Here is a 27,616-nt window from a genome sequence, read left to right on the forward strand (position 1 = left end):
AAAAGCATTTACAAGCTGTGATACTTGCCAAAGGGGGCAGTACAAGATATTAACTCTGCAGGGTGCCCAAACTTTTGCAGACACCCTTTTTTTGTTTTCTGTTATTTTGAAAGTGTAAATGATGGAAATAAAATCTAACTTTTGTTGACATATAAGAATGTCTAATCTGTAATTTGATGCCTTTTGGAGATTTTTCCATCTTCTTTATTAACATTTATACAAATTTTTACCTGGGGTGCCCAAACTTTTGATCCCCACTGTATCAACTTATCATTTAATGACAGTAATGCCTTAATAATATGTAAATCTTTGTAATAATGTAGTGATAATCTAATATGTACAAGATTTCTATCAAAATCAATGTAAAAGCAACAAAAAAATACAAGCCCAATACCCGATCCCTCACAGTTGGAGCGCCTAAATAACTATCATTCTGTTTGCTTGTTTATTTGTTGAATTACTGCCATTCATGTAAACACGTTGTGGCTGAATAAAAAAATAAAGGAAAAGCAAAGAGCCGAGTGTGAAGGCCTTGGAGGCTGTGGGTATATGACGCAGATGACTGTACCCTTGAATGTATGTGTGTGAGAGTCCATGTGTGCTTAGAGAAAGGTAAGACTAGCAGAGGAGACAGAGGGGAGCTTTGTGCTCGCTCATATCCACTTCTGCACACTTTCTATCTCTCAGTTCTATTTCGAGCTTAAGGAACATGCAGTGGCTTCTCTTTACTCTCCTAACCACATACTATCAGCAGGTAAGTTTTCAACATTTCATTATTGTCCTATATCACAGCAGGTTTAGACTTATCTAAACTCTTACAAAAATATTAAAAGCCCTAAATATGCCTGTAGGAATGGCTGACATACCACTGTGCCATCTCATCCATCCATTCTAGATTTACTATGCATTCTACTTCTTTTTTGCTTTCTGTGGGTTGTGTAGATATAATTATGTACATTATAACCATCGTCCCTTATATAGAAGACTACTTGTTTATTACATTCCCCCCTATCAGGTTAAAGGCTTCACCCATTTGTTACAGAAGTAGGAGCGGATATCATTTTACATAACTGAGATGTGATATTTAACTGAGTCTTATCTCTACTAAGGGGGTTATGACTTTTGACAAATCCTTATTCTGACACCTGAGGAAGTGTGGCCACGGGCAGATTTAGTTTATTGTAGATTCATTTTGAGTCTGTGTGCTAAATGCCTACTTTCTGGCATGAGTTGTAATTTGTTTTAGGTTGGAGGAGGTTATAAGTATCAGTGTGGTGTCAAACCTTGCAATGTTAAGTCTATCTATTGCAGTGGTCCAAACGGTGCACCTCCAAATGTTGTAAAACTACAACTCCTAGCATGCCCGGACAGCATGCTTGGAGTTGTAGTTTTGCAATAGCTTCATTGTGACTGTTAGTTCTTCAGTGTTGTCAGGATTACAAAATATAGAAAATGCAGTAACATTCATCCTGTTTGGCTTAAACCTCTGCTTACTACAAATGTTATCAAGTCCAATACCACTGAACATATAAAAAAAAATCCATAAATAAATAGTTTAAAATAAAAATAAAGCCTAAATTAGAACAAATATTACTAAATATTAGGAGGAAATTATCATTGGCTCTGTTTCTTGTGCTACGCGTATGTTGCCAAAGCTATTGATCAGTCTGGTTTTACTACTGTTCTACTTTCCATTTATAAGCAGTTTTTAACTTTTGGCTACATGTTATATATTTGAATGCCTGAGGTGACACTACTTTAATGATAATATATACATGTGTGGGTAAAGTATATACAAAATTGCCTGTTTTTACCTTACACTACAATATTAGCAGCAGATTAAAGGGGTTACCAGGAATGAGAAAAACAGAGCTAATTTCTACCAAAAACTGCACCACACCTGTACTCAGGTTGTGTGTGGTATAACAACTTCGCTCTAGCTCTTAGCTGCAAAACCATATACAACCTGAGGACAGGTACGGTGCAGTTTTTATTAAAAAGAAATCATCTCCGCTTTTCTAATCCTGCAAAACGCCTTTAGGTCCAGATCATCCCAAAGATGCTTGATCGGATTGAGATCTAGGACCCATTTTGACACCTAGAACCCATTGTCATTTTCCTCACATTGTTTTCTTCCATTAGTGCAACCTGGTGCCATCTCTTCCCAAGGCATGTAATGCACACGTGCAAAGCTGTCCACTTGATGTAATAGAAAATGTGTTTCACCAGACCACACCTACGTCTATTGTTCCACTGTCCAGTTCTGATGCTTAATTGCCCATTGGAGACCAGAGTGGACAGGGTTAGGATGGAATTTTTAATCATAGCAACTATTACTTTCGGGAAATTTGTGCTAGAAATGGTCTTCTGTGGGACCAGACTAGAGAGGCAAACATTCACTCCTCATGTACATCAAACAATAAGCCTAGGGGAAAAATCAAAATCCCTCCTAAACATTGTGCAAACATTATTTTCAGCTATGGGAGATACATGGTGTAGGTGATTGATGATAAAGGGGTATATACTAGTTATTAAATTCAGAGGTTGACTAATTTTTTCCCCTGCACCATAGATGTTTATTCAGTATGTTCAATAATTGACATTCATGGTACAACTGTCTGTAAGTTATTAGTTTAGTTAGATTCTGTTTGCCTAAAATTGGTATTTAGATAACAATCAGACCACATTTTATTACCAATTAATGCAGAAATCCAGATAATTCTAAAAGGTTTACTTACTTTTTCTTGCAACTGTAGGTCTGCACTACTGAAGTCTATGCTTTTAGTAGACAAAGATAATAATAGCTCCAGAGCTTATAGCAATTTTCCATTAAAGCTGTAATAATATTTGAATGTAAAAAATTAGCTACACAAAGAAAACATTTTATAACCCCTGAATAGTAATATCACAAAATCTACAAAAGACTATTTTTAGGTGATAAAAGAAAACAGCAAGAGATCCCCCTCCCCCCCCCCCACCCCCGATCAGACACTTATTCCTTATGTTTTTGATAGGGGATATGTTGTGTGTCACTGGCTTTAATTATATTTCAGTTCCTGTGAATATTTATGCAAATACTACAGAGACAACCACTCAAATTTTCACGGATAATTGTTCTTTTAGGCTGGTGGTTTTCTTTAAAGATAAAAAAAAAAAAAGAGAAACCATAATAAATGAGGAACTAGAAATCTGTCACAGAAAATAGGGTCTGGGTAAGGAGTTGTCTTATGGAGAGGTTTCACTGAAATGAGAAATAATCCTAATATTGAATAATGTTTAGAAAATTTGTAGCACTCCACAATTCTCACAGGTAGGATTTTTATTATTTGAAATGTATACCGGCAATTTTTATGAAATCAAAACCTAACTGAGAATTATGATATGTAATGAGAAATATAATGAATTGGATGAATTGGACTTTGGGACATGACCTATTATGTTTTGTAGGTAATAATATTCTGACTGAGTGCAATATCTTTTAGTTTGTTTGCAGTATTGAAGAAACTGCAAACTTGGTCATGGCAGTGGACAAAGCAGCAGAGTCGGAGGTCTTCCAGCGGCGGGAGTTTTGTCACTGGCCGTGCAAATGCTCACATAAGCGTTCATGCCCGTTGGGTGTAAGCCTGGTCAAAGATGGCTGTGGATGCTGTAAAATTTGTGCTAAACAGCTGGGTGAAAGTTGTAATGAAGCAGAAGCATGTGATCACCACAGAGGTCTGTACTGTGACTACTCCGCTGATGCACCCAAATTTGAAGTTGGGATTTGTAAATGTAAGTGACTTTTTTCCAAAGTATACAGGACTCATTGTACAAAATACTTAAAGGGGTACTCCGCCCCTAGACATCTTATCCCCTATCCAAAGGATAGGGGATAAGATGTCAGATCGTCGCGGTGCCGCTGCTGGGGAGCCCGGGGATCCCCGCTGCGGCACCCCGCTATCATTACAGCACAGAGCGAGTTCGCTCTGTGCGTAATGACGGGCAATACAGGGGTTGGAGCTGCGTGACGTCATGGCTCCGCCCCTCGTGACATCACGGCCCGTCCCCTTAATGCAAGTCTATGGCAGGGAGCGTGACGACCGCCGCGCCCCCTCCCATAGACTTGTATTGAAAGGGGCGGACCGTGACGTCACGAGGGGCGGAGCTGTGACGTAACGATGCTCCGGCCCCTGTATTGCGCGTCATTACATGCAGAGCAAACTCGCTCTGTGCTGTAATGATAGCGCGGTGCCGCAGCGGGGATCCCGGGGCTTCCCAGCAGCGGCACCGCGGCGATCTGACATCTTATCTCCTATCCTTTGGATAGGGGATAAGATGTCTAGGGGCGGAGTACCCATTTAAGGGTAGGGTCATACGTAGCACACCTGCAGCGTATTTCATGCTGTAGATGCACCAATGGCAGTCACAAGAGCAAGCTCTTTGCTGTGGCCGAATAGCTATGTGTGTCCACTTGTAGTGGCGGATTTCCCGCTGCGTTTCTGCTATGAGCAGGCACTGTGTCTACAGCGAGAAATCCGCCACTATAAGTGGACACACAGAGCTACCAGGCCACAGCAGGGAGGTCGCTGTTGTAACTGCTGTAGGGCATGCGCAGCTTGAAAAAATGTACTACAAGTGACCCTACCCTAAAAAGAAATTTAGTGATATGATAAGCTCAACTTAATTAAAAATTGTTCTCTTATTGAAGACAAAAGCTTGGTGGCTGCAGATTGTATACAGTTCAAAAGCCCAGCAGTCCTCTGAATGAGGCATAGTCTTAGTTACTAGTAAGTGCAACAGCTTATGGAAAGGATGGCAGTTGTGGTTGTCATTATGTTGCAACCTGCCTACAGTTCTAACTGGTCATATAGTAGGAGATTTATCAAAACCTGTCCAGAGGTAAAGTTTCTGAGTTGCCCATAGCAAACAATCAGATTGCTTCTTTTATTTTTGAAAAGGCCTCTGAAAAATGAAATAAGCGATCTGATTGGTTGCTGTGGGCAACTCAGCAACTTTTCCTTTGCACAGGTTTTGATAAATCTCCCCCATAGTGTCCACAGGGAGGCTTTCTTCACCTACCCTGGTACCCTTACTGATCCATCTATAGATTGTGGCACTTAGTTTATGGCCTTACGGCTCTCTGCAGTACCAGCTCCTGTCTCTGGGTCATGCAGTGTCTCTGTCAGTAATGCAGCAGCAAAAATAGCCTTGACAGTCAGTCAGTCAGTGTTCTCAACCCTCTCCACAGTTTGACAACAACATGTGGAAATACTTGCAGGTTTTTATTTCAACACAGTCTCCTGCCTCATGTAATAGTGCGACTGCAGCACCTGACACATGTACTGTCAGCATAGGGCTCCACGCTCAAACCTAACCCCAGCCCAGCCACAAGGTGGGTAAAATGAGCGTTTTGACTTCACAAGTGTTTCACAAAAAAAATAAAAAAATTCAATCCTATGTATTTTAATTCAAAAATGTAAATTTCCACAAAACAATTGGAAAAGCCCCCTACAAATTGTTACATAAACTTCTTGAGCTCATGCCAGGGTTCAGAAGGGGAGAAGAATCATCTTAAGAGCAAATCTTGCGAGAATGGTTTTTGTGCAATTTTTTTTTATTTTTATTATTTCAATTTCACAACTGCAGTTTTACAGCAGAGTCAAGAAAATGTGGGGCTTCACCCATTAACCCTTACACAGGGATCTAAATATCACTGCTGTGTATCCCCGGGTTGTGTATGCAGAGTAGCTGCTGACTGGTGAAGCGGTCAGGCAAGAGAGGAACCAACCAACCAAGGGTCATTACAAGGTAGAGAGACTGTACATCAAATCCAAAGGAAATCCACATATGTAAACAGGAACCACGCCAAGTCAAATAACCAAAAGGGCTCACAAGTAAGGGAATGGCAGGCAAAGAGGAGTCAAGAAGTCTAAAGGAAAATCCAATCCAGCGTAGAAAGGGTTAATCCATGAAAGAAGTCAGACATTAGCCTGAACAATATCTACAAGCGCACCATGCAAGGTACAATAACTGTCATAGAAAAAGTGGCAAATCGGATTCAGACAGCCAAGCTCCCAGATTGGCCTCACTAACCCAGCCCAACACTGGTCTGCTGACCAAGCCTCTTGATTGGTAGGATAACCAGACCTATAGCAAAATCCTGTAGTTCGGCAATGGCTGTGCCCAGGGAAAACGCGATACCCGGCCCTTTTACCAGTGCAGCTGAGAAAAACACCACGGCAGCAATTGAAAAAAGCTGCACTAATGTGGAAAGTTAAATACAGTAAAAACTATTTACAGTACATTCACACATACAGGATCCTGCGCAGATTTGATGTGCAGGATTTGTAACTGCAGTTTAGAAGCTGTGCTCAGTCATTTAGTTTACATTGAAATCTGCAGAAGAAAATCCTGCACATCAAATCCTGTGCATGTGTGAACGTACCCTTAAGAAGAACATCCTTTTTCTTAAAGAATATGGCCACAATGCATAACATATGGTGGACTAAAGGGGGGGGGGGGGGGGGGGGATTCAAAGGAATGGTCTTTTGGAGAGGCTTCACTGTTACATATATAAAAACATTGTTTTTATATGTAATCATACAATACAATTTATTTCCTAGAACAGTGATTGTAAGTATTAAAGTGAATATTCATCCCTGAACACCATTTTTTAATCACCCTTAATAGGTCCAATACGAAATCTATTCACTGGGATTAATAGTGTGCTCATACAGTTCACATACATAAGTTTGCTACAAAAATGATAAGAATAACTTCTTTTATATAGCATTGCTTACTTAAAAAATATAACACAAATCTTCCAATTCACTCCAATCTGTAAAATCATGAAGTTATGCATGGACCACAACTTTCTTGCGGCTGCCCATTTTGGCACTATTCAAGCAAAGCACTGCCAAACTGCTTGCCAACTAGAGCTCCTTTCTGAATTCACAAAGATGTGTTAAGGAAGACTTTATGATATCTGTAAACATAAGCATGGTGGCACCAGACCTCTAGCTGCTTTGTCTTTATATAAAGAAGGGGGCACATCTAACAGATATGTAAACTTTACGTGTTATTATAGGTTACTACCACATACTTATACATTGATACTTTTCTTAAATCTGCAGATATATTCGCTGTTGGGTGTGAACTCAATGGGGTGCTTTATCAAAATGGACAGTCTTTTCATCCCAGTCCCTTTTACACATGCTTATGCATAAGTGACACAATTGGATGCACCCCTATACTGGATTCTAAACAATCTGACAGCCGCTGTATAGATACCGCAGGACTTATGAAAAAAAAGCCTGATCTAACAAATTGTGCATTGGAGAAGAACCCCACTATGACAGACTTCAAGTTCATACCAGGTATGTAAGCTGTAAACATATACATGTATGCATCTACATGTATACATATCTATCTATATATATATCCGAAGTAAACCGCGGCACTCAATGGATAAGGTGCAGAAAGTTGTGATTTATTCCAGAGAAAGGCTGCATGGCAGCTGAAACGTCGCTTGCTTTGCATTAGTATGGAATAAATCACAACTTTCTGCACCTTATCCATTGAGTGCCGCGGTTTACTTCGGATGTGTGAATTGCCTTGACCGGGCTCCTTCGCCGCTGGCACCCCCCAGATCCACACGGTGTGCTGTTCCTTTGGAAATTATTTGGGAATATATATATATGTATATATATATATATATATATATATATATATATATATATATACTAGCTGAGTACCCGGCGTTGCCCGGTTTTTCCTTCCTAATCCTTGCTGGGGAGGAAAATAAACAAAGGAGGAAGCTTTTGACTTCATATCCCATCCTCATATATTGCTGTCATTTTCCAACCCCATATCCCATCCTCATATCCCGACCTCCTATCCCGACCTCCTATCCCGACCTCCTATCCTGTCATCCTATCCCTTCCTCCTATCCCGTCCTCCTATCTCGACCTCCTATCTTGTACTCCTATCCCGACCTCCTATCTCGACCTCCTATCCCGTCCCCTATCCAGTCCATCTATCTCGACCTCCTATCTCGACCTCCTATCCTGTCCTCCTATCGTGTCCTCCTATCTCGATGTCCTATCCTGACCTCCTATCCCGTCATCCTTTTTCGACCTCCTATCCTGACCTCCTATGCCGTTCTCCTATCTCGACCTCCTATCCTGACCTCCTATCCCGACCCGTAATATGTGTTCCAGGTATTGAAATATCTCCAGCCGTACAGAAGTTATGTGTGAACATACATTTCTCATTGATTTGCATAGGACTTTAAACAAAAACCCTGACCCTCACAAATGGGGGTAGTTAAGGGTTAAATAAACTATCCTATATTTTAAGTGGACATATAAGTAACATGTGGCCAAGTATTATCGAAATATCTCCAGCCGTTTGGAAGTTATGCAGTAACATATATTTCCCATAGACTTGTATGGGACTTTAAACATAAACCCCGCCCCTGGCAAATGGGGGTGAGTAAGGGTTAAATCACCTATACTATGTTTGTTGTTGACATATAAGTAAACATGTGTGCCAAGTTTCATGTTAATATCTTTAGCCGTTTGGATGTGATACTGGAACATACACACATACATACACACATTGAGTTTTATATATATATACTAGCTGAGTACCCGGCGTTGCCCGGTTTTTCCTTCTTAATCCTTGTTGGGGAGGAAAATAAACAAAGGAGGAAGCTTTTGACTTCATCTCCCGTCCTCATATATTGTTGCTATATCCTGACCTCCTATCCGGACCTCCTATCCCGTCCTCCTATCCCGTCCTCCTATCTCGACCTCCTATCCTGACCCCCTATCTCGACCTCCTATCCTGACCTCCTATCCCGACCTCCTATCTCGACCTCCTATCCCATCCTCCTATTCCGTCCTCATATCCCGTTCTCATATACCATTCTCCTATCTCGAACTCATATCCCGACCCGTAACATGTGTACCAGGTATTGAAATATGTCCAGCCGTACGGAAGTTATGTGGGAACATACATTTCCCATTGATTTGCATTGGACTTTAAACAAAAACCCCGACCTTCACAAATGGGGGTATTTAAGGGTTAAATTAACTATCCTATATGTAAGGAACCATCCTCGGGGATTCACTATGGGATCGTCCTGGACTACGCCACAGGATGCGTTTCTTCTCAATAAACCAGCAAACAAACGTTTATAATGCAAATCTGGCACCTTGCCAGTTTTATTAGACAGGTTGCAGGGGAAAAAATAAACAAAAAGCAGGAACAAAACAAAATCCTAGACCGTCTGGTCACTGACTAAACAGATCAGCTTGTCCTGACTAACAACCGCTGAGCTTCCCTCAGCCGGTTAAACATATGTCCACTGCAACCTTCTACTCACAATTCATGTCACTCTTTGAGCCACTCATAGTTTTTTTCCAAGGCCAGCTCGTCTTTTCCGAGACCTTTTACTGACAGCGGTCTCCTCACTTTCGCTGTTAGACCTTGAGACATCCTCTGGTCCTCTGTCAGACACTCAACTCAGCAATTCTCCATCTCTAGATGAAGTATCACCCTTTTTCAGGGTTGCGGCCACTTGTGCCTCCTTATCATCATCAACAACAGGTGCCACTGACACCTGGCACTCTTCCTCTCCCACCACGTTGGCAACTCTGGAGACTCTTTCTAAACACTCCCCTAGGACAGGCAATCCCTTGGCGGTAAGTTTGTTGCCCCTAGCAACAACTTCAATGGCTATGGGCACCAGCGAATGCGGGTGATTCCCAAACAGTTCCTCTGAACTGCCTCTCGGCTGCTTGGCAGACTTTTCCTTTGTCTTGTCACAGTCTCTCCATGGCCTGGAAAAAACTACTAGGGCTCCTGGGTCTGCAACAATATGTGGTCCAGTGGTTCGTCCTTCCTGGTTACGACCTCTCTTTAGTTCAGACACCACATCTTCTTCAGTAAGGACTCTGTCTGTGACCGTAAGCGCAGCCCCCAGCTCCAGCGGTACTCTTTTCTGGAGTTTTGGTTTTTCCGCAGCCATCTCTGTAGCTTCTATTCCAGTCACCTCTTTAACTTGACTCGCGGACTGTTCTTCAGCTCCCCTAGTGGTCTGGCACACTCCCACCTGAGATATACCTAGGGTCTGCTGACACTCCCCGTCCTCATCCTCTGCTGAGTTACTGTCCCCTGCTACATGGTGCAAATCAAGTGTTGTGAGCCTATCAGGTGTTCCTGCTCTAGTCACCCGACTATCTTCCCACAACTATTGAAAAAACAGAAAATCTTTCCCCAGCACTACTTCATACTCTAAGGTAGGCTCAATTGCAAACTTATGACTTATGGTACCATAGGGAGTAGAAATATACACATTAACTGTTTTACAACCCCAAATACCAGCTTGTATAGACACTACAGCAGGGTCTGGCTTTCTGCAGCTGGTCTTTACCAGACTTATTACACATTTTGGATCTAACAAAACCACCATCTTTTTACCTTCTATTTCCAGCTCACACGGGTTTTCTTTTGCCTGGCGACAGTACTCTTTACATCAGAACACATTAACATAAGTGTTTCAAGAAAAACATTATCAGCCTGCATGGGTTCACAATATACAGCACCATTCACACAGTCCAGTAGTGACACCCCAGTCCTCACTACTTCCGGAACCTTTGTGTGTGAACTCTCAGGTGCACTCTCAGCATCCAACAGCTGCCAGAAATACGGAAAGTCTCTGCCCAGTACAATTTCAACTGTAAGTTCCTCACATACCTCCATCATATTGCTTACTGTCCCAAAACATGTATCAAAGGTAATTTGAACAGTCTCACCGGGCTCCGGGCGGGACTTCACAAAGGGAATTATTTCCGGCATATTCCGAGATACAGTCTGGCAACAATCCAACTCCACCAACAGTGGGACTCCACCCACTAATAACTCACGGGTCCCTTTTTCATCTTTGTGACCATCAGTTGTGGCCCACGTCGGTTGCTCCCAGCAACAGCCTCCCGATGGCGACCCATTTCCAGAGAGAAAAAAAACGCTCCTCCACAGACACCATCCTGTGCTTGAACTCCTCTGCTGAGCTCATCCGACTTGCAACATGCAGGGGGTTGCTCCTAGCAACGGCTCAACTGCAACTCATCCATTGGTTGCCCTTGGCAACAGTTTTCCCGCATCCTACACCATATTGTAAGGAACCATCCTCGGGGATTCACTCTGGGATCGTCCTGGACTACGCCACAGGATGCGTTTCTTCTCAATAAACCAGCAAACAAACGTTTATAATGCAAATCTGGCACCTTGCCAGTTTTATTAGACAGGTTGCAGGGGAAAAAATAAACAAAAAGTAGGAACAAAACAAAATCCTAGACCGTCTGGTCACTGACTAAACAGATCAGCTTGTCCTGACTAACAACGGCTGAGCTTACCTCAGCCGGTTAAACATATGTCCTCTGAAACCTTCTACTCACAATTCATGTCACTCTTTGAGCCACTCATAGCTCGGGCTGTGTACTCCTCAGCAGGCTCTGTCTCTCCCCTACAGCCCACTTGCTGTCTCCTAGGAAGAGCCCAGATTAGACTGACTCTCCATCTTATATACACACCTCCCTTCCCTCCTGCCTCATTAAATTAAGAAGCAGGTGAGATTCTGAAGGGTTAGCCAAGGAAATACATATAAGTGGACATATAAGTAACATGTGACCAAGTATTATCGAAATATCTTCAGCCGTTAAGAAGTTATTCAATAACATATATTTCCCATAGACGTGTATGGGACTTTAAACATAAACCCCGCCCCTGGCAAATGGGGGCGAGTAAGGGTTAAATCACCTATCCTATGTTTGTTGCTGACATATAAGTAACATGTGTGCCAAGTTTCATGTTAATATCTTTAGCCGTTTTGACGTGATGCTGGAACATACATACATACATACACACATACATACACACATTGAGTTTTATATATATAGATTACTAGCTGAGTACCCGGCGTTGCCCGGTTTTTCCTTCATAATCCTTGTTGGGGAGGAAAATAAACAAAGGAGGAAGCTTTTGACTTAATATCCCGTCCTCATATATTGTTGTCATATCCCGACCTCCTATCCCGTCCTCCTATCCCGTCCTCCCATCCCGTCCTCCTTTCCCGACCTCATTTCCCATCCTCCTATCCCGTCCTCCTTTTCCATCCTCCTTTCCCGTCTTCCTTTCCCGTCCTCCTTTCCAGTCCTCCTTTTCTGTCCTCCTAACTCGTCCTCCTATCTCATCCTCCTATCCAGTCCATCTATCCTGTCCTCCTATCCCGACCTCCTATCCCATCCTCCTATCCCGTCCTCCTATCACGACCTCCTATCCCATCCTCCTATCACGACCTCCTATCCCGTCCTCATATCACAACCTCCTATCCCGTCCTCCTATCTCGACCTCCTATCCCGACCTCCTATCCCGACCTCCTATCCCGTCCTCCTATCCAGACCTCCTATCCCGACCTCTTATCCAGTCCTCCTATCCCGTCCTCCTATCCCGTCCTCCTTTCCCGTCCTCATATCTCAACCTCCTTTCCCGTCCTCCTGTCCCATCCTCCCATCCCATACTCCTATCCAGTCTATCTATCCCGTCCTCCTATCCCATCCTCCTATCCCGACCTCCTATCCCGTCCTCCTATCACGACCTCCTATCCCAACCTCCTATCCCGTCCTCCTATCTCGACCTCCTATCCCGTCCTCCTATCTCGACCTCCTATCCCGTCCTCCTATCCTGTCCTCCTATCGCGTCCTCCTATCCCGTCCTCCTATCCCGACCTCCTATCCCGTCGTCCTATCCCATCGTCCTATCCCGTCCTCCTATCCCGTCCTCCTATACCGTCCTCTTATCACGACCTCCTATCCCGTCCTCCTATCACGACCTCCTATCACGACCTCCTATCCCATCCTCCTATCACGACCTTCTATCCCGTCCTCATATCACAACCTCCTATCCCGTCCTCCTATCTCGACCTCCTATCCCGACCTCCTATCCCGACCTCCTATCCCGTCCTCCTATCCAGACCTCCTATCCCGACCTCTTATCCAGTCCTCCTATCCCGTCCTCCTATCCCGTCCTCCTTTCCCGTCCTCATATCTCAACCTCCTTTCCCGTCCTCCTGTCCCATCCTCCCATCCCATACTCCTATCCAGTCTATCTATCCCGTCCTCCTATCCCATCCTCCTATCCCGACCTCCTATCCCGTCCTCCTATCACGACCTCCTATCCCAACCTCCTATCCCGTCCTCCTATCTCGACCTCCTATCCCGTCCTCCTATCCCGTCCTCCTATCCCGTCCTCCTATCCTGTCCTCCTATCGCGTCCTCCTATCCCGTCCTCCTATCCCGACCTCCTATCCCGTCGTCCTATCCCATCGTCCTATCCCGTCCTCCTATCCCGTCCTCCTATACCGTCCTCTTATCACGACCTCCTATCCCGTCCTCCTATCACGACCTCCTATCCCGTCCTCCTATCACGACCTCTTATCCCGTCCTCCTATCACCACCTCCTATCCCGTCCTCCTATCTCAACCTCCTATCCCGTCCTCCTATCTCAACCTCCTATCCCGTCCTCCTATCTCGACCTCCTATCCCGACCTCCTATCCCGTCGTCCTATCCCGTCGTCCTATCCCGACCTCCTATCCAGTCCTCCTATCCCGACCTCCTATCCAGTCCTCCTATCGCGTCCTCCTATCGCGTCCTCCTATCCCGACCTCCTATCCCGTCGTCCTATCCCATCCTCCTATCCCGTCCTCCTATCCCGACCTCCTATCCAGTCCTCCTATCGCGTCCTCCTATCCCGACCTCCTATACCGGTCCTCCTATCCCGGTCCTCCTATCCCAGTCCTCCTATCCCGGTCCTCCTATCCCGATCCTCCTATCCCGGTCCTCCTATCCCATCCTCCTATCCCGATCCGTAATATGTGTACCAGTTATTGAAATATCTCCAGCCGTATGGAAGTTATGTGTGAACATACATTTCCCATTGATTTGCATGGAACTTTGGAACTTTAAAAAAAAAAAAAAAAACCCGACCCTCACAAATGGGGATAGTTAAGGGTTAAATTAACTATCCTATATTTTAAGTGGACATATAAGTAACATGTGACCAAGTATTATCGAAATATCTCCAGCTGTTTGGAAGTTATGCAGTAACATATATTTCCCATTGACTTGTATGGGACTTTAAACATAAACCCCGCCCCTGGCAAATGGGGGTGAGTAAGGGTTAAATCACCTATCCTATGTTTGTTGTTGACATATAAGTAACATGTGTGCCAGGTTTCATGTTAATATCTTTAGCCGTTTGAACGTGATGCTGGAACATACACACATACATACATACACACACACGTTGAGTTATATATATATATATATATATATATATATGACTTTTTTTTTTAGAAGTCTGCTAAATTACATTTGCTTTTACTAAATCCATTTATATTTCTCCATCCATCTCTGAAACTAACCTAGACAAATTCCTCTGGTTTTGGGCAAAACTGGATTTGCCCATTTGGCTGCCAATGCTAGGGTGTGGAGAAAAGCAAATTATTTTGTCTGAATGGAGTTTGTGGTTCACCAAAATCATGTATTAGGATTTAAGATTCACTTCTGCCCATTGTAGGAAAATACTAATTCAAACATTGTATTCTAAAGACTTGTAAACTTTCATATCAGTAAGCTGCAATTGTGTGGACAAAAATGCCTCATTGATGAGGTTAGAGGAGAATGGGCAGGCTGGTTCAAGATGACAGAAAGAGAACAGTAACTCAAAAAACACTTGTTACAACCACAGTATGCAGAATACCATCTCTGAACACACACCATGTTGAATCTTGAGCAGACTGGCTACAGAAACAGAAAACCACACCAGGTTCCACTCCTGTCATCTAAGAACAGGAAACTGAGGCACAGGCTCACCAAAATTGAACAATTGAAGACTGCAAGATCCTTGCCTGGTCTAATAAGTCTCGCGTAAACATCATGAAAGCATGGATCCATCCTGCCTTGTAGAAATGGTTCAGGCTAGTGGTGGTGTAATGGTGTGGGGGGGGGGGGCATTTTCTTGGCACTTTTTGGATCCCTTAGTACAAATTAAGCATTGTAAAAACATGACAGCCTACCTGAGTATTGTTGTTAGACAGGAGAAAGGACTTCCACGGAGTGGTGGGGGATATCGGCGCTGACCAAGATCGGACAAGTCTGGTGAGTCGAATTTTTATTAAAATGCAACGGCTGCATTTTAATAAAAATTCTTCTACTCACCGGACGTGTCCGATCTTGGTCAGCGCCGATATCCCCCACCACTCCGTGGAAGTCCTTTCCCCTGTCGTGTTACGTTCAGATCGGGGAGGCTGCAGACCAGACTTATCCACTCACCCACGCAGACCATTGTTGTGTGTGAGCTCACACAACCGCCATCGGTAAGGGTCTCTCAATATTTCAAACCTGAATCCTGCAGTGGCGATTTTACGCTATGGAGCGCTCTTCCTTCTTGTTTTGAGTATTGTTGTCGACCATGTCCATCCCTTTATGACTAAGATCCTGATGGCTACTTCCAGCAGGATAATGCACTATGTCACAAAGCTCATGTCTCAAACTGGGTTCATGAACATGACAATAAGTTCACTGTACTCCAATGACCTCCACAGTCACCAGATCTCAATCCAATAGACCACCTCTGGGATGTGGTGGGATGGGAGACTTACATCATGTATGTGCAGCCGACAAATCTGCAGCAACTGTGAGATGCCAACATGTCATATGGACCAAAATCTCTGAGGAATGTTTCTAGCACTTTGTAGAAAGTATGCCATGGAAAATGAAGGCAAATCTGAAGGCAACCCAGTTCTTGCAAGGAGTCTCTAATAAAGTGGTCAATGAGTGTATATAGTATTTTTTAACTTAATGTGCTACTACATAGCATTTCCAATGAACTGTGTGCTATGTTCTACTTTACCACATTGCTCCAATGCTTGGCAGGCCTGTTTTAGGAGCTTTTATAGTGTGCAATTCATGGTTCATGGCTTTTCTAGTCTGGACAACTATTTAAAGATGTTTTTGCATCTTTAAAGGGGTTATTCACCATAAGGTGATTTTAGTACGTACTTGCCAGACAGTAATGGACATGCTTAGGAAGGATCTGCGCTTGTCTTGGGGCTAAATGGCTCTGTTGCAAAATTACCATAATACTGTGGCTAGATTTTTGTGAACTGGTATTTCCTGTTTGAGTTTTCTTCTTTGCCTACAAATCCCAGAATTCCTTTTTCCTTCCTCCCATACATCAGCCACCCCACCCAATGTTTTTAAATCAGGGTGCCTACAGCTGTTGCATTAGTTGCAGAATGATCTCTCTCCCACCAAGCGATCCCTCCACCCATTGAAGCAGACAAGCTCCCTGTCATCAGCTGACTAGTGAGTCAGGTCTCTGCAATTGCAACCTGGGAAAAATCGGAGACAACAGTTATTTTGTATGCTGTTAAAAATAAATATTGGGGTGAAAATCACATAAAAATTGTGAGAAAGCCGTCACACACAGGTACAGACACTATATTATGAACTACACTAACTTTACAGCCCTTTTAGCATAGTCAAAAAAAAAATCCTGGAATACCCCTTTAAGGCTATAGATATCTTTGCAGTTTATTGCTCAATTGCCTTCCAATTGTAAATTTAAGCAAACTCTTTAAATAGTCTTCATTTTAAATTTTCCTACCTTTTTTGTTTTTGTTGTTATAAAGTCTGTGAAATCCTTTATATATGTGACTGTCCTGTTGCTTCTGACAGATCCATCACCACACTGTGTCTGGCAGCATCAGCTCTCTGTGTTCTCCTACCATGTAAAAAAAGAAAATGGCAGCAGCACACTTGGTCAACAAAATGGAGGCTCTTAGCGCACTTTTTGATCAAAACGTGTCCCCCATCCACCACGCGGAGGTGGCCTCTTATCGGATGGGTCCCTAAACACTCACCTACCTCAGGCTGGGTGACATGTTGGATCCACTAACGATCCAAACCACCTCCTGTGAAAATAGGGGAGGGGATGCACGGCTACAGAGGGAGCCACTCCCCCCAAATTTGCACAGCAAAGAAAAAAAACTTAAAATGTAGCCAGCACCTAAACCCAATACACGGGTGCACGCTGCTGTGGCAAGTACAAAACATGTAAAAAAAGAAAATGGCAGCAGCACACTTGGTCAACAAAATGGAGGCTCTTAGCGCACTTTTTGATCAAAACGTGTCCCCCATCCACCACGCGGAGGTGGCCTCTTATCGGATGGGTCCCTAAACACTCACCTACCTCAGGCTGGGTGACATGTTGGATCCACTAACGATCCAAACCACCTCCTGTGAAAATAGGGGAGGGGATGCACGGCTACAGAGGGAGCCACTCCCCCCAAATTTGCACAGCAAAGAAAAAAAACTTAAAATGTAGCCAGCACCTAAACCCAATACACGGGTGCACGCTGCTGTGGCAAGTACAAAACATGTAAAAAAAGAAAATGGCAGCAGCACACTTGGTCAACAAAATGGAGGCTCTTAGCGCACTTTTTGATCAAAACGTGTCCCCCATCCTCCACGCGGAGGTGGCCTCTTATCGGATGGGTCCCTAAACACTCACCTACCTCAGGCTGGGTGACATGTTGGATCAACTAACGATCCAAACCACCTCCTGTGAGGTGGTTTGGATCGTTAGTGGATCCAACATGTCACCCAGCCTGAGGTAGGTGAGTGTTTAGGGACCCATCCGATAAGAGGCCACCTCCGCGTGGTGGATTGGGGACACGTTTTGATCAAAAAGTGCGCTAAGAGCCTCCATTTTGTTGACCAAGTGTGCTGCTGCCATTTTCTTTTTTTACATGTTTTGTACTTGCCACAGCAGCGTGCACCCGTGTATTGGGTTTAGGTGCTGGCTACATTTTAAGTTTTTTTTCTTTGCTGTGCAAATTTGGGGGGAGTGGCTCCCTCTGTAGCCGTGCATCCCCTCCCCTATTTTCACAGGAGGTGGTTTGGATCGTTAGTGGATCCAACATGTCACCCAGCCTGAGGTAGGTGAGTGTTTAGGGACCCATCCGATAAGAGGCCACCTCCGCGTGGTGGATGGGGGACACGTTTTGATCAAAAAGTGCGCTAAGAGCCTCCATTTTGTTGACCAAGTGTGCTGCTGCCATTTTCTTTTTTTACATGTTTTGTACTTGCCACAGCAGCGTGCACCCGTGTATTGGGTTTAGGTGCTGGCTACATTTTAAGTTTTTTTTCTTTGCTGTTCTCCTACCATGTCTCAGTGTAAGATACCTGCAGAATTGGAGGAGGTTGTACTTGGCAGATCAAAGTAGAGGGGGTGGGAGGCTGGTCACATGCATGCAGAACCTTCTCAGTGTACATAGAAGGGAGAGCACAGGGGGGCAGATATAGAAAATAACCCATGGTAGAATGTAAGGGAGGAAACAGAATATCCCACTTTTTATGAGTAGTGTCTGTTAGCACAAGAGATAGGATCTCTCATGGGCTGTAGAAAGAGCAATACATGACATTCAGCGCAGATACAGGACATTCAATGAATACAGAAGCCTAGATTCACATACCTAAGTGCTTTTTTTTAACTCAATGTATTTATAAACATATGTAAAATATATATATATATTTATTGTTAAAGGAGTCCATAGCCTTGAAAGCCAATGGCTGTCTATCCTGCAAAACCGAAAAAACTGTGCCTTCTTCTCACCAGTGCCATTCCTGTATATCACCATAGAGATTGGATCTCTATTGACCCTACACTGACGGCATGTTTTAGCCATATACCACCAATATCTGCAGAAATGGGGAATAGTACAATACTGTCAAGAATGTGATATAAATCATTAGGGTAGGTTCACATGTGGTGTCTTGTTCGACCATAAATACGTCTGGGCATTGTATAGAAAATAGTCTTACATGCTGAGATTCTTGTGGAATCGCTTTGGATTTGAAAGAAGTAGAATCCATCATAAAAACCGAAACCAAAGTTGATATGCCATGGAAAGAAAAGATCCACATGGTTTCCATGAGGAAAAAATGCATACCACGCGGTGTCTGTCATAAGAATACATTGAATGTACATGTCAGTAACTTCCCACAAAATGTAAGTCCGTGGACACCGCTGATCCCAGTATGAAAGTACCCCAAAGTGTAAAATACGGTTCAAATATGTAGCAGACCAACATTGCACTTTACCAGTGCTTAGGATATGATTTAAAGGAGCCCATTTGAATAATAAATAAAAATAAAAGTTCCTGTCATCCTCTTTACATGCAGCAATGTTATTCGCCTATAAAGTGGGAAGGTAAATGCTTTTGGCACGATGAAACTCTGTATGATTTTATTAACACAACCTTTGGAACATTCCGGCCTTCGCTTTATATCTTGTTCGCATGGGCAAATACTCTTCAACACATGCAATAATATAACATGCTTTTGTGTATTGCAGATATATGGCTTCTAACCTGCCTCCTGCTCTGAACGCTTTACAACCATGTCTACTTTTCAGGTACACAATAGATTTGCCCAAAATACATGTATGAGGTCTGGAGACCGTCTCTCAGCTGAAATATGTTTTAACATCTTTTGTCTGAATTTAGCGGCCTTTAATATGAAAAAGTTTTCAGACCAGCAGAGTACAAACATGACCTCCCATTCATAGCAAGCTCCCATGTGGTCAAGGTTTATTTCAAACTAGTGTATTAACTATAAGAGCAGTCACACTATAGAACTATCTGTCACATAATAGCTGATGCTACTGTTCAGCAGGGGCTTGGATGCCTTTCTTGAAAAATATATTACAATTTATAAATTCTAGATTTCTGGAGATAATTAGTTTGCCATATTTGGAGAAGGGAATGATTTATTAACCCCTGGTATGGGGCAATTGACATTTGCCTCATAAGGGTTCTTTTGCCTTTCTCCGGATTAACACAGTAGGGTTAAAAGTTGAACTTAATGGACTCTTGTCTTTTGAACTATGTATTGGTAAACATAGGGACATTATTACAGATTATATTGTGTCAATACATTGTCATTTTAGGTCTTGATAGGCTGGGTTCACATATACAATGGGGCAAAAAAGTATTTAGTCAGCCACCAATTGTGCAAGTTCTCCCACTTAAAAAGATGGCCTGTAATTTTCATCATAGGTATACCTCAACTATGAGAGACATAATGAGAAAAAAAATACATGAAATCACATCGTCTGATTTTTAAAGAATTTATTAGCAAATTATGGTGGAAAATATGTATTTGGTCAATAACAAAAAGGTTTTCATGCAGATCTCCTCTAGAGCAGTGATGTTTTGGGGCTGTCGCTGGGCAACACGCACTTTCAACATTTCCCTCCAAAGGTTTTCCATGGGGTTGTGATCTGGAGACTGGCTAGGCCACACCAGGACCTTGAAATGCTTCTTACAAAGTCACTCATTGCCCGGGTGGTGTGTTTGGGATTATTGTCATGCTACAACAAAGATGTGGTTTCAAATGGCAGGAGGTGCTCAACCCCAAATGCAGTTGTGCATATATACTGGGGGAGCAAATCTTCCCCTTGTGGTCTGTTGCTAAGGGTGATCCACAGCATAAAAATGCATACAATGGGGGATGCCTGGAGGTTACTGGGAGCAGGCTGTAAGTCGGGCCTAATGCTACTGTAATTGCCCACTGGCCCCTGGTTTTGCTTATCATGCACAGGTAGGTTAGTGTTAGGTCCCATGCCACTTGAGAAACCTTGGCGTTGGTGTGTCCTTCATCTAAGGATATACTGGTGAATGTCTCAATTTTAACATCAGTGTTGAGGGATAGCCAATGTCATTGTATACATCTACCACAGTAGTGCACCTAAATTCCTGTATCATTGTCACGCTGAAAGACCCAGCCACAATTCAATTTCAATGCCCTTACTGATGAAAGGAGGTTTTCACTCAAAATCTCATGATACATGACCTCATTCATTCTTTCCTTTACACGGATCAGTCGTCCTGGTCTCTTAGCAGAAAAACAGCCCCAAAGCATGATGTTTCCACTCCCATGCTTCACAGTAGGTATGGTGTTCTTTGGATGCAGCTCAGCATTCATTCTACTCCAAACACGTCAAGTTGAGTTTTTACCAAAAAGTTCTAATTTGGTTTAATCTGACCATGAGACATTCTCCCAATCCTCTTCTGGATCATCCAAATGCTCTCTAGCAAACTTCAGACGGGCCCGGACATGTACTGGCTTAAGCAGAGGGACATGTCTGGCACTGCATGATTTGAGTCCCTGGCGGCAAAGTATGTTACTGATGGTAGCCTTTGTTACTTTGGTCCCAGCTCTCTTCAGGTCTTTCACCATTCTTGTGATCATTTTGACACCACAGGGTGAGATCTTGCGTGGAGCCCCAGATCGAGGGAGATTATCAGTGGTCTTTTATGTCTTCCATTTTCTAATAATTGTTCCCACAGTTGACTTCTTCACACAAAGCTGCTTTCCTATTGCAGATCCAGTCTTCACAGCCTGGAGCAGGTCTACAATTTTGTTTCTGGTGTCCTTTGACAGCTCTTTGGTCTAGGCCATAGTGGAGTTTGGAGTGTGACTGTTTGAGGTTGTGGACAGGTGTCTTTTATACTGATAAGTTCAAACAGGTGCCATTAATACAGGTAACAAGTGGAGGACAGAGGAGACTCTTTAAGAAGAAGTTACAGGTCAGTGAGAGCCAGAAATCTTGCTTGCTTGTAGGTGACCAAATACTTATTATCCACCATAATTTACAAATAAATTCTTTAAAAATCAGACAATGTGTTTTATGGATTTTTTTTCTCATTATGTCTCTCATAGTTGAGGTATACCAATGATGAAAATTACAGGCCTCTCATTTTTAATTGGTGGCTGACTAAATACTTTTTTGCCCCACTGTATCCAGCATAGTTTTCCTCCAGTGTGCACCGGAGGGAAACTTATGCTAGAACTGATCCCATTCATTTGAATGGGACAGTTCACAATTTTGATGCCAGATGGTTGGACACACCAGAGAGCATCGGACTGGGGAACGCAGCTTGCTGCATTCTCCAGTCCCGCATCCAGAAACAATGGACGCCGGATGCTATACAACTGATGACAACTTGTCATCAGTTGTGGCATCAGTTGCGTCCAGATCTAAGCTGAGTTCACATATGCCGGATGGACATATTTGAACCCAGCCTTACTCTTTTGACTCCAGACATCTGACGTAAAATACGGGATTTACTTTTGAGACAAGCAAGGTAATACTCTGGTGGTAATGGGAGACTCTCACGGTTTTCTAGCTTATTTGCCAATGGTCAGCATCAGTGAGTAGTGGAGCCTAGAACTGGGCATGTCAGGTTATAAGGCATATGACCAGCAATAGTCAAAAAATACAGTACTAGAGGACAAAGCATAAAAATGGTCAGGAACAATATGTAGCTGAATATGACAAGTCAAGAGGTCACAGAACCAAAGCTATTTGCTAAGACTACCTAAGCAGACATGCAATACCTCAAATCCAAATGGGCTGCACACACAAAGCCTAAAGCGAGGTATGGCGGTCACATAAAGCTAATCCTAATCTTCCTATTTAGCAATTTATTTTATGCACCTTGATAACTTCATAGGTTTATTTGGGTTCTATGGACACATATAAATACAACACTTTATAATAATATGTAAGAGTTTTCTACTTACAGCTGCTTAAAATACTGTGTTGATGTACTAAAGAACTTACAAAAAATCTTAATCTTCAATGAAAAGGTAACTGAAGAGCCTTTACATTTATTGCTGATAACCAAATACGATGCTGCACCAGAATCTGCATGCACAAATAAACTATTCATATTGCTTTAAACCATTTGGTAAATCCCCCTCTTATACCCTCTTAATAACCACTGTACTAAGAGCAATTTTGTACTTTCATCTTTAACATTTTATAGGGAAAATATTATGCATATGCCATCTGTAAAAACTCCATTGTGCTGTATTTCAGTGTACAAGATTTTACCACTTGTTTGGAAAAGGAAATGTCTTGTGCAGGCAACTTCATGGAGTCCATGTTCTAAAACGTGCGGAATGGGCATATCCATACGAGTTACCAATGAGAACAGCAAATGTGAAATGAGAAAGGACAGACGACTCTGCTTTCTTAGGCCATGTAATACAACTCTGCTAAGTAATGTGAAGGTAATCATTTTCTGTGACTTATTTTTACATAGTGCCTAAGAAAAGTCTTTATTCCATTTACCCTGTTAAAGCCCAGTCAAGCTGCCTGTGAAATATTTCACATGCAACCATAAATTCTATTCTCATTTTCATTGGGTTCTGGACACAGAGTTAGCCACTTTAGGATATTAATATTGCTTTTGCTCTAGTAAGATGTCTGTAACAGTACACACTTGTTTACCATAACACTTCTGGAGCATCTTTTCTTAGAACTCACTGTTGTGCCGTTCAACTGTTCTCCCTCTTAGAAAAGTATTCTTGCATTAACAACTGGGCAAGAGAATCCCATAGGGAAGTGTCCAGGTCCCAGACAAAATTAGATTAAAAGTCCAAAATTTTAATTAGTCCATATAAAAATAAGATAAGATGAAAAACAAAACACCCAGTGAGTTAAAAACACAACGCCGACGCGTTTCGGACCATTAGGTTCCTAGTAATGACTAAGGATCTAATGGTCCGAAACGCGTCGGCGTTGTGTTTTTAACTCACTGGGTGTTTTGTTTTTCATCTTATCTTATTTTTATATGGACTAATTAAAATTTTGGACTTTTAATCTAATTTTGTCTGGGAGCTGGACACTTCCCTATGGGATTCTCTTGCATTGTATTTATACCGAGAAAACGGCTCGGCGTCATCCAGGCTTCCAGAATACGGATACAAAGTGTTTGGATCAACAAGACTATATAAGCGGTGAGCTGGCTACAATTTTTCCTTATGACAGTATTAACAACTGGGCCCTATGATTCCCCTTGTTAATAAGGTGTGTACTGGTAAAGTTTACCATTGACTTAGTCAGTGATAACCACTGATAGTAATGGTATCGCCCACTTGTGAATGTATTCACTTATTTCCAGCTTAGCGCAGTTGCTCTAGAATTGTTAAATCCAAGAGCATGCAGTTATTTACTAAATCAGTATTGTCAGTCCTCAAGGATGCATTCAGGCAATAGGAAAATCTTTGAATTTATTAACTGAATAAAATATATTAGGACATCATACATAAAAACTTTAAAAATCAAGCTTCTACTGTGGAAGGAGCCAGGTGCCAAGAAACACATCAGTTATTTCTGGTCATATACAAATACAAGTGGATGCAGTACACTGCCATAGCAAATTGTTACATTTTTGGCGCCATCTGCTGTCTCATCTGGAGCTTTTCCCCACCCACCAGCCTCATGCACTTAGCGTCTGGATCTGTTACCCTGCAGGCTGTGACAGTGGACCACATGTCTGCACGCACAGCAATTGTCACAGATGCTGGAACCTCTCCCAGTAGAGGAAGTGGCAAAACCCCTGCAGTAATGAGATTCTCTTTCTGGTGGGGCCAATTTACATAGGAGTGGTGCATTAAAATTACACTCAAAAAGAAGCGGTGAACTAATACCATCCAAAGAAGATGATGCCATATTTGTTGATCTACAGAGCAGAGGGCATACTATTAAAAGGGGTACTCCGGTGGAAAACATTATTTATTTATTTTTTTAAATCAACTGGTACCAGAAAGTTAAACAGATTTGTAAATTAGAGAAAAATAAAAATTGTATCCGAGGTTAAATCCGAACCTTGTATCCAAGGTTAAGTTGTGGTTGATAAATCGGTCCCCACCGACTAAGTAAAGTGAATTTAACCCGATAACGACCACCGACGAGTATAGACGTCCAGGTTGGCGGCCGTTCCCGCACCTGGACGTCTATACTCGTCCATTATTCTCGTGGGTGCTGCCCAGTGCACCCACGAGATCGCGGCAGGGACTCGGCTGTATCACACAGCCGGGACCCTGCTGCACTGCCAGGACCGAAGTAAACTTCGGTCCCGGCAGTTTTAACCCTTACAGCCGCGGTCGGAAGTGACCGCGGGCTGTAAGCGTTATGACAGAGGGAGGGGGCTCCCTCTGTCTCCTCTGCAGCACCCCGCATCGCGATCGCGGGGTGCTGTGTGGCCGCGGCTGGCCGGGACCTGCCGCACTGCCGGGAGTGAAGTTCACTTCACTCCCGACAGTTTAACCCTTACAGCCGCGGTCAGAAGTGACCGCGCGCTGTAAGGAGTTCTGACAGAAGGAGGGGGCTCCCTCTGTCTCTCCTGCAGCACCCCGGAGCATCGCGGGGTGCTGCTGCATACCTGGGCAGCCGGGGGTCCTACAAAGACCCCCAGGTCTGCCCTGGGTATTGCCTGAAAGGACGTGCCAAAGCATTAAAAAGTGTAAAAAATAAATGAATAAATAAAATAAAAGTGTAAAAATAAATAAAAATGTAATAAAAGTGTAAAAAAAATAATAATAATAATAATAATAAATACATAAATAAATAAATATATATATTAAAAATACATTTATTAAATGAATCTAATTTAAAAAAATGCATAATGTGTAGGATCGCATTGGCGGATGTCCACCATGTGATCCTACACATTATGCAGCAGTCACGGTAATGAGCTCCCTGCTGCGGCTGGGTAGCTTTGTGTGTCCACTCATAGCGGCGGATTTCCCGCCAGCAGTCATGAGCGAACACACTGAGCTACCCAGCCGCAGCAGTGAAGGATATATTCGCCATGAGCGGGTGCTTATTCCCACAACATGGCGGATATATCCATCAGGAGCCTTAACTGTCACAGACAGATGCGTTATACTGCCAGCCGACCAAGGACCAATCAGAGAGGTCCCTGGTGCAGCCAATAACTTATAGGGGTGCGGTATATAAATGGGGTCACTTGTGGGGGTGGGGGTACTGTTCTGCCTTAAAAGCCAAATGGCGCTCCTCTCCTTCTGAGTCCTACCACGCGGCCAAGGAACCATATATGGCCAAAGCGGGGGTATTTCCGAACATGGGACAAGCAGCTAAATAAAATATAGGGTGCATTTCTTTCAATATCAGAAGTGATGTACAAAAAATATGCCCCCCAAATGATGCATTTGTGAAAAATTGCAAATTTCGAATTTTTAACACTGACTTTGTAATAATTCCTGCCAAAAAACTATGGTGTTAAAATACTCACTGTACCCCCTAGCGAATACCTTGAGGGGTCTAGTTTTTAAAATGGGGTCATTTTTGGGGGGGGGGGGGTGTTCCTATGTTCTACTACCTTTTAATTTCTGCAAACCTTGCATAGCACACAAAAAAAGATGTACTTTTCAAATTTTCAAAATTTTCAAAATTTCAAGTTAAATTGTTAGGCTTCTAACTAATTTAAAATGTTAATTAAAAACAAAAAAATTACGTCAAAATAAAGTAGACATCTGAAAGTATAAGTTTCATAAACTATTTGGTCAGTATGTATAAATATATGCAACCTATTAGTGTTAAAATAGCAAAAAATCGTAATTTTTTGTAAAAATTTAATGATTTTTTGCATTGTAAAAAAAAAACTACAAATGATATCGGCTTACTTTTACTATGTACATAAAGGACAACTTGTGACAAAAAAACAATGTCAGAATTATCGTGATTGGCAAAACGTTACCAGAGTTATTCTCTAATAAAGACAGACATCCCCGATTTGAAAAAACAGGCCTGGTCTTTCAGGGGCGTACAGGTTTATTTGTATTGGTCCTTAAGGGGTTAAAGCAAAATTTCAACCACACCTCAAGGATACCACCCTACTGGATGCACAGTGAAAAGATGGTTTGAAAACAGTTAGTTTAAACAATGCAAACATTTTATTAAAATACAATCATATAATAAATCAATTAAAAGAAATTAAAAGACATTTGAACAGAGCAATAATATATAAAATTAATAACCATAGGGCCCTAATGGTAAATATTAATTATAATGTATGAAGCACTGCAGTTTTAAATGATTGGCCGACTATCCGGAATATGCTGATGAACCGGCAATTGGATTTCTGTTTATAAAGACCCTTTATGAATTGGACTAAACTGCCTGTAGTCTCTACGGAGATATAATGCTCACCGTGTCCGCTGGTCCCGTGCTGCGACGGGCCGAGGATGATAGGAGCAGCAGTTGTACTTTGCAAGCGAAGGCTTGGCTGCAGAGCGTCGTGTGGAACTTGGTCTGGGAGCGGTGCTGTGGCAGAAGGCTCCCATGCCGGAGGTCCGCAGCTGCGGCGTTCATGCTGTTGTAATGATGGACCCTCGCTGGCTTACTCCGATGGAGATGCTCGCAGTGGTGGCAGCATGTGAGGCAGGATAGAAGGCGGATCAATGCGCCAGGTGGATGAACATCCCGGTTGGAACAGCAGGTCTGTCAGCGGCTGATTTGGATTATTACGTCGGCTTCTGAATAGGCAGTGCGTCTTTGTAGTGCTCTATTCAGACAAAGTCTTAAGCCTAGACGCGTTTCACGGTACTGCAACTAGACCCCTTCTTTAGTAGGCAAATTTTGTAACCCAATAATCCAAATCAGCCGCTGACAGACCTGCTGTTCCAGCTGGAA

General features: G+C 42.8%; 1 protein-coding gene across 1 annotated transcript in view; it reads left to right on the forward strand.

The window, feature by feature from the left end:
• Positions 1–709: 709 nt before the first annotated feature.
• Positions 710–27,616, forward strand: part of CCN6 (cellular communication network factor 6) — a 28,857-nt gene continuing 1,950 nt past the window's right edge. The window contains exons 1-4 of the mRNA XM_056563591.1: positions 710–754; positions 3,483–3,771; positions 7,113–7,355; positions 22,994–23,187. Of these exons, the coding sequence (XP_056419566.1) occupies positions 710–754; positions 3,483–3,771; positions 7,113–7,355; positions 22,994–23,187 (771 nt within the window). The remainder of the gene's footprint in view (positions 755–3,482; positions 3,772–7,112; positions 7,356–22,993; positions 23,188–27,616) is intronic.

The sequence above is a fragment of the Hyla sarda genome, chromosome 3 (assembly GCF_029499605.1).
Source record: "Hyla sarda isolate aHylSar1 chromosome 3, aHylSar1.hap1, whole genome shotgun sequence".
NCBI classification, from domain to species: Eukaryota; Metazoa; Chordata; class Amphibia; order Anura; family Hylidae; genus Hyla; species Hyla sarda.